Here is a 7,793-nt window from a genome sequence, read left to right on the forward strand (position 1 = left end):
TAATCTTTACCTGTTATTTTCTAGTATGCGAGTCTGGGTGTCAATCTGTATCTGTCAGTTTCTCATATGTGAGGGAGGCAGTTATTCTGCACCTGTTACTTTCTGAAATGTGTGAAGGTTTTTATCTTTCCCTGTCAGTTTCTGGTATGTGATTGTTGCATCTGTTCTGTCCCTATCTGTTTCTGTGAATGGAATGTGGGTTCTGTTCCTGTCAGTTTCTGGTATCTGAATGTGGGTTTATTCTGTATATTTCAATCTTTGGAATTTGATTACGTACTTTCTGCAGCACCTTTTAGCTTCTGTTAAGTGAATGAGATGTTCATTCTGCACCTGTCCATTGATAATATATGAATGTTTATTTTACTCTGTTACCTGTCAGTTAATGGAACATGAAGGTGTTACCCCCCACCCATCCCCCGCCCCCCTCACCTGCCAACTTCCAATATGTGACTGTTGTTTTATTCTATACCTGCCATTTTCTGTATATGATTCTGGTTTTGGATCTTTACCTGTCAGTTTCTGTTACTTGAGTGAGTTTTACTTTGCACCAGTTGGTTTCTGGTATGTGTCTCTTTTAAGCTGTACCTGTAAAGTTAAGATATAACACTGTGGGTTTATTCTGTATCTTTCAAACTCTCGTGTGTGATATGGGGCTTTTCTCTGAACCTTTCGATTTTTGGTCTGTGTGTTTTAATCTGCAGCTTACAGTTCCTGATAGGTGTGTGTGAACATTTTCTTTTGTTCTGCAGCTATCAACGTCTGCTACACAAGTTTGTGTGTTATTCCTAAAATTCAATTTCTCTTCTTGGAGAATTGATTTTTCTTTGTCCCGCTCAGTCTCTGGTATGTGTCCATGTCTCTTACGTGGTAACTGCAGTTTCAGTTAGGTGAATCTGGGGTTATTCTCTATCTGACAGTCTCTTGCATGTGAGTGGTTTTATTTTCTTCACTGTAGCTGTCAGTCTCCCTTCTGTGGCTGGAGGTTTTTACTTTAACACTTTAATAATTTGTAAATGTGAATTTTACTCTGTCTGTCTGTTTACTGTATATGGGTATGTTTTTTTAAATCATCAGTTTCAAAGAATTATAGATAGTTTAAGGCACAGAAAGAGGTCTTTTAATCCCACCTTCCAGGATTTGGTCCTGAACCCTGTAGCTTATGGCACTTGAGGTGCATATTCAGAGTACTTTTGAATTAGTTGACGGTTCCATGCCTCAACTATCCTTTCAGGCAGTGAGTTCCAGACCCCCAACACCCTCTGGGTGATTTTCTTTCCCTCATCTCCCCTCTAATTTTTCTACCAATCACTTTAAATCTATGGCTTCGTCAATGACCTCTCTGTTCAGGTGAATAGACCCTTCACCTCCACTCTGTCCAGATCCCTCAAAATTCTCAACATTTCAATCAGCTCTTCCCTCAGCCTTCACTGTTCCAAAGAGAATAATCCCAGCCTATCCAATCTTTCCTCACAGCTGTATTTTTTCAGTCCTGGCAACATACTCGGAAATCTCCTCAGTACCCTCTCTAGTGCAATTAAATCCTTACTGTAATGAGGTGACCAGAACTGCACACAGTTTCAGGTATGTGAGGGTAAGGTTCACTCTCTATCTTACTGTCTCCAGGATGTGTCCCTCTTGTGAGATTGATATAGTGCCTTTCAATCTGATCGTGGGTGTGCTTTTGAACTGAGATTGATGTACCTAACTTTCAGTAGTACAGAATTGGAATGGATTGGTAACAATGTCTGTCTCTTCTGCTTTGTTTGATTGCTGGATTGAAAATGTGTCTCTGAACTTGGGATCAGTGAGAGTTTGACTACTTCTGCTCCATGTGAGTCTGGAATTAACTGATGGCCTCTGGGAGTAATAACATACCTACTCTGTGTTGCAAGGAGCTGACTGCACATTTCCTTGTGCCTGGAAATCATCACATTCATTCTGTTCCCTTGAAGAATTTGCCTACAGCAAGGAAGAACAATATCTCTTGTAACTGAAGATCAGTTGAGGTGGAAGCGAGAAAAGAAATTAATGTAACATTTCAATTAATAATCATTATTACTGACCCGAAGCGTTAACTCTGCTTCCTTTCCACAGATTCTGCCAGACCTGCTGAGTGGTTCCAGCGTTTCTTGTTTTTATTTCAGATTTCCAGCATCCGCAGTATTTTGCTTTTATTAAAGAGATTAATGTTACCTTTCAATTCATAATCATTATGACTAACCACAAATACTCACCAGAAGTACAAAGAATGTCAGTGTCTGATTTCACTGCAGATCTCAGCATCTGCTCACCAGGTGTTTTGACCGATTTACAACAATTTAGTGACATCCAGAAACAATCCAACATCTGCACTGCTCCAAGATTGGGAATACCTGAGAAATGTTTGTTCAGATCAGGTTTCTATTTCCATCTGACATTATAACATAAGAACCTAAGAAGTAGGAGCAGGAGTAGGCCATTCAGCCACTCGAGTCTGATCCGCCATTCAATAAGATTATGGCTGATCTGATCGTGGATTCAGCTCCATTATCCTGCCTGCTCCCAGAACACATTACTCCAATGTGGATCAAAAGTTTAACTCATCCTTGAATATATTTAACAACCCAGCCTCCACTGCTCTCTGAGGTAGAGAATTCCAAAGATTAATGACGCTTTGACAGAAGAAATTCCTCCTTTCCTCCGTCGAAATTGGGAGATCCCTTATTCTGAAACTGAAGGCGGGGCTGTACTGTGCATGCGCTTCTTTCGAAAATAGTTTGAAAAACAAAATTCAATTGGCACTTTCTCTAGTTCAGTTTTATCTGATTTTGAGCAATGGAACCGGGACTGTGGGCAAGATTAGAGAAGGTTTCCAGCTGGGAGATTACCCCTTTACCAAGCTCAACTTGAGATCATTCTCTGCACTATGTTTCCTGTTCATTAGCTCGAATTCTCAAAGTGATCCTCCGAGGGAGTCGATGTGTTTGCCGGAATGGAGCTGGAGTTAATATCTGACAGATACAGTCACAGATCAATTTAATCAGATTGAAACTGTCTGTCACTGAGAGTCATAGCGAAGGGTTTGAGCTGAAAGATTACAGAGAGTTCAACAGGGCAGAGAAAGTTCCATTTGGGACATTGTATGCCTCACTCTCTGACACTTTCCCGGGCTGTGAGATTAATAATGTGTCTTCCTCTGGCACCATATCAGTGAGAGATGAGATTGTAACGTCTTGTTTCCCCAGGCGGATCTTTCGAGATAAAACGAATCTGACATTTCAGCCGACACCTCAATAATTACAGGCCAGTCAGTCTAACCTCAGCAGTGGGCAAATTATTGAAACCTATTCTGAGAGAGAAGATAAACTGTCACTTAGAAAGGCACAGACCAACTGAATTTAATTTTAAAAAGGATGATAGATGAGGGTAGTGCAGTTGATGGATTCTACATGAATTTCAGCTTTTGACAGGGTCCCAAAATGCAGACTCTTTATAAAATAAAATTTAATGGGATCCAGGGAAGTGCAGCAAGGTGGAGGCAAAATTGGCTCAGTGGCAGGAAACAAAGAGTAATTGTTGACGGCTGCTTTTGAGACTGGAGGGCTGTTTCCAGTGGTTTTCCCCAGGGCTCAGTAATGGGTCCCCAGTTTTTTTTGATGATCTACATGAACAATTTGGACATAAATGTTGAGGGACACGATCAAGAAGTTTGCAGACAACACCAATATTGGCCGTGTGGTAGATAGCGAGGAGCAGTGCTGTGGGCTGGAGGAAGATGTTTATGGTCTGGTCAAAAGTGCAGAAAAGTGGCACATAGAATTCAACCTGGAGAAGTGTGATATGATGCACTTGGGGAGGTCAAACAATGCAAAGGAATACAGGATTAATGAGAAAATACTGAGAGGTGCAGAGGAGGTGAGGGACCTTGGAGTAAATGTCCACGGATCCCTGAAGGTAACAGGGTAGGGTGATAATATGGTTAAGAAGACATATGGAATCCTTTTCTTTATCAGCCGAAGTATAGAATATAAGAGGAGGAAGGGTATGCTGGAACTTTCTCATCACTGGTTAGGCCGCAAGTTGAGTCCTGTGTGCAGTTCTGGTCATCTCATTGCAGTAACTGCACCACAGCGGGTACAGAGGAGATTTACTAGGATGTTGCTGGGACTGAAAAATGCAGCTATGAGGAAAGATTGGATAGACTGTGGTTGTTCTCCTTGGAACAGAGAAGGCTGACGGGAGATCTGATTGAAATGTATAAAATGTTGAAGGGCCTGGATAGCGTGGAGCTGAAGGGTCTATTTACCTCAGCAGAGAGATCAAAACCTGTCCTGGGAACTCTACATTTAGCGAACAGTTTGTCATGAGAATGTGTAGATGTGAATATTGTGTCAGAGAGAGTGTATTAAAGTGGCTGGCGGGTTAGTCTAATGTCACTGTGTTTGTGGGTCCGGACTCATTGCCGGATTTCCGAGTCCCTCTTGTGTCAAGTAACAAGATGTTCTGGTCAAAGAAGCACATTGCTCCCCTTCTCGTCCCCAAAGTGAGAATTCAGTGCAGTTTCTTTGTTTATTTCAAGATTTCAGTCGAAAAGTAAAGAACATGTCAGCAATCGGGGAGAGAGCGCCATCAGTGCAGCAATTAAATGGGTTTCAGTCAAAATGGAGTCTTTACTTCAAGTGCACACTTTTGGACAGCAAGCATTCTGATGTCAGAGACAGCAAGGATGGGACTCTGCAGTACCCGAATTTCAGTGGAATTGGAGATTTTAGGACCAGAGAGAAACACAGAGAGGCAGCAGGAGCTGGCAGCTGACAGCAGGTTGTCTCCGCCCCCGTCCGCTCACTGCCTTTAAGTTGCTCAGTGCCGCCACCACCGGCTTCATATCTGACCCAGTTCTGACTGACAGAGAGAATTTGTGCAGAGTCCCGGACATGACCGTTACAGCAGCCACCGAAACGGCTCCTCCAGCCGCCGTCGCTCAAGTCAAGACTGCCAAGAAGAAGAAAGCAGCTCCCCGGAACAAGTCAACCGGTCCCACGTTGAGCGAGAAGATCCTCAAGATTGTGGCGGATTGCACCGATCGCAGGGGGACCTCACTGCCCGCCATAAAGAAGGCTCTGGGTAGGAGCGGTGTGGATGTGGGGAAGTTCAGGACCCAAATCAAGCAAAGTATCAGGAGGAATGTGAACAAAGGCTCCCTGGTGCAGAGCAGCGGTACGGGCGCCTCCGGCTCCTTCAAAATCCCTAAGAAGGGAACCAAGGGAAATGTGGGAAGGAAAGTAATGTCAGGAGCAGCCAAAAAAACTTTAGAGAAGAAAGCAGCTGGAAAGAAAGTGACAGCAGAGAAATCAGCAGCCAAGAAATTACCATTCAAGAAACGAGCAGCCAAGAAATCGGCAGCGAAGAAAGCAGCAGGCAAAAAAGTGACCAGCAAGAAGGCGGAAACGCGAAAGAAATCCCCAGCGAAGAAAGGAGCGCTTCCGAAAAAGTCTCCTGCGAAGAAGTCCAAAAAACCCAAGAGTGCCACGGGCGGAAAGGCGCTCAAGAAAGTTCAAGTTGGCAAGACCAAACCGTAAGCAGAAAAGGCTCAGAAAGCAGACCCTGGAAAGAAGTGAAACTGCACGGGAAACTTGTAGACATCTGAACCCAAAGGCTCTTTTCAGAGCCACCCACATCTCTCAGGAAAGAGCTGATCCCCCGATCAAATGATCCCTGTCCCGCCGCCGTGTGCACATTTCGCATAGAAATGATGGGAAGTAAATGCAGGATCCCTGGTGATATGCTGACATACACTCCACTCAGCCCTTCCCCCACTCTCTGCAACAAAACAGAGGGATGACCCGGCCTCACTGTAACTGGGGATCTGTTCGGTACAGTCTCAGTTCACGCTCGTTTCACTAATTCAGAGTGAGAGGCGGTAACACAGGAATACTGGCGAGAAACCCCCGCGTCACAACTCAAACCCCAATACATGAGTTTCTCTAATTCAGCTGAAGTAAGGTGTTAGTAAAATACTCAATCCGTCTGGGAGCCGAGGTGTGTGACTTGTGATCGGAAGCACGGTGCTTAGGCGGGTAGATGACCAACCTTTCATTGCAACAGATCCTTATTTAACAGCTGTGGGTTTCTGTTATCTTTGACTATAAAGGCTGAGTCTGGAAGCTTTGTGCTGAGCTCTGTTGTTGAGAAATGTTTTCTTTGAATTGGCGGTTCGAGCAAGTGGAGGATGAAAGACATTTCTCTGCTCTGCCTGTCACTCAGTTTCCTCTCCGTCCCTTGTTCAGACAGGTCCGGGCGGGATGTATAAAAAAGGCAGCAGAAACAGCTCGTTTCTCATTCAGCAGCGATTTGAGTGAAGAAGCGTCATGTCTGGAAGAGGTAAAGGAGGCAAAGGACTGGGCAAAGGCGGAGCAAAGCGGCACCGCAAAGTGCTTCGTGATATCATCCAGGGTATCACCAAGCCAGCAATCCGCCACCTGGCTCGCCGTGGTGGAGTGAAGCGCATCTCGGGTTTGATCTATGAGGAGACCCGCGGGGTGCTGAAGGTTTTCCTGGAGAATGTGATCAGAGACGCGGTCACCTACACTGAGCACGCCAAGCGCAAGACGGTCACCGCCATGGATGTGGTGTACGCTCTGAAACGCCAGGGCCGCACTCTCTATGGATTCGGCGGCTAAGTAAATCCACCCTTTCTACCAAACACAAAGGCTCTTCTAAGAGCCACCCAAAGCCTCACATGGAGAGCATTGCCATTGCAACTTGAATTAATAAGATCAAGTAATCTGTATATTGTTTATCTTTATCAACAACGGCTTTTATGCATCATTACATTCTCTCAGTAAATTTACAGATCGCAGAATTTTCACTGTCTTTTTCTCTTCATTATTTATCGAACGCGTCATGAATTAAACGGTTGCATTTGATCTTTTGTTCGTGAGGGTTTGAACTGCCGGCACGAAGCGGGATTTACTGCCGTTATAGTCAGTAATGACTGGCGCTTTATTCCCGCCAGAGAACACTATTCAAACTGTGTTGTGAGACACAGAGGGGGATCAAGGTCGAAAGAAATAAAGCTTCAAGGAGTGAGATTTTATAATTCTTCCCGCCAAATTAGGTGTTCTTTAATCTTTGCCTTGTTTGCTCAAAGGAAATTTTCGGACTTTTTGAAATTGAATAAGTTTCAGTTTCAGTTACAGTTCAACCAATCAGGGCCCAGCATTTCCCGCCGCCCTTTGACTTCCCGGAGCTGGTTTCAACTTGACTGATGGACGGGGCTGCATCCAATCACAACACTAGGGCGGTCCCTCTACTGTCTTCAATCGACAGTCCAGGAGCAGCCTCAACATTTACAGTGTCTTTGTTCCTGATCTTCTACCATAATGGCCAGAACCAAGCAGACAGCGCGCAAGTCGACTGGAGGGAAAGCTCCCCACAAGCAGCTGGCTACCAAAGCGGCACGCAAGAGCGTTCCAGCCACGGGCGGAGTGAAGAAGCCTCACCGTCACTGACCCGGCACTGTGGCTCTGCGGGAGATCCGCCGCTACCAGAAATCCACCGAGCTGCTCATCCACAAACTGCCCTTCCAGCGCCTGGTGCGGGAGATCGCGCAGGACTTCAAGACAGACCTGCGCTTCCAGAGCTCGGCCGTCATGGCCCTGCAGGAGGCCAGCGAGGCTTACCTGGTGGGGCTCTTTGAGGACACCAACCTGTGCGCCATCCACGCCAAGCGAGTCACCATCATGCCCAAAGACATCCAGCTTGCCCGCCGAATTCGCGGGGAGCGCGCGTAAACTCACCCTGCCCCGAAATGA

General features: G+C 45.4%; 2 protein-coding genes across 2 annotated transcripts; both read left to right on the forward strand.

The window, feature by feature from the left end:
* The first annotated feature begins 4,913 nt into the window (after positions 1-4,913).
* On the forward strand, positions 4,914-5,558 carry LOC137381069 (histone H1-like). The gene has a single exon (XM_068053460.1). It carries the CDS (start codon positions 4,914-4,916, stop codon positions 5,556-5,558), a length of 645 nt encoding a protein of 214 aa, XP_067909561.1.
* Positions 5,559-6,347: 789 nt separating this feature from the next.
* Positions 6,348-6,659, forward strand: LOC137381201 (histone H4-like). Its single transcript, XM_068053581.1, has one exon. It carries the CDS (start codon positions 6,348-6,350, stop codon positions 6,657-6,659), a length of 312 nt encoding a protein of 103 aa, XP_067909682.1.
* Positions 6,660-7,793: the final 1,134 nt, after the last annotated feature.

This window comes from Heterodontus francisci, chromosome 21 (assembly GCF_036365525.1).
Source record: "Heterodontus francisci isolate sHetFra1 chromosome 21, sHetFra1.hap1, whole genome shotgun sequence".
Taxonomy (NCBI): Eukaryota; Metazoa; Chordata; class Chondrichthyes; order Heterodontiformes; family Heterodontidae; genus Heterodontus; species Heterodontus francisci.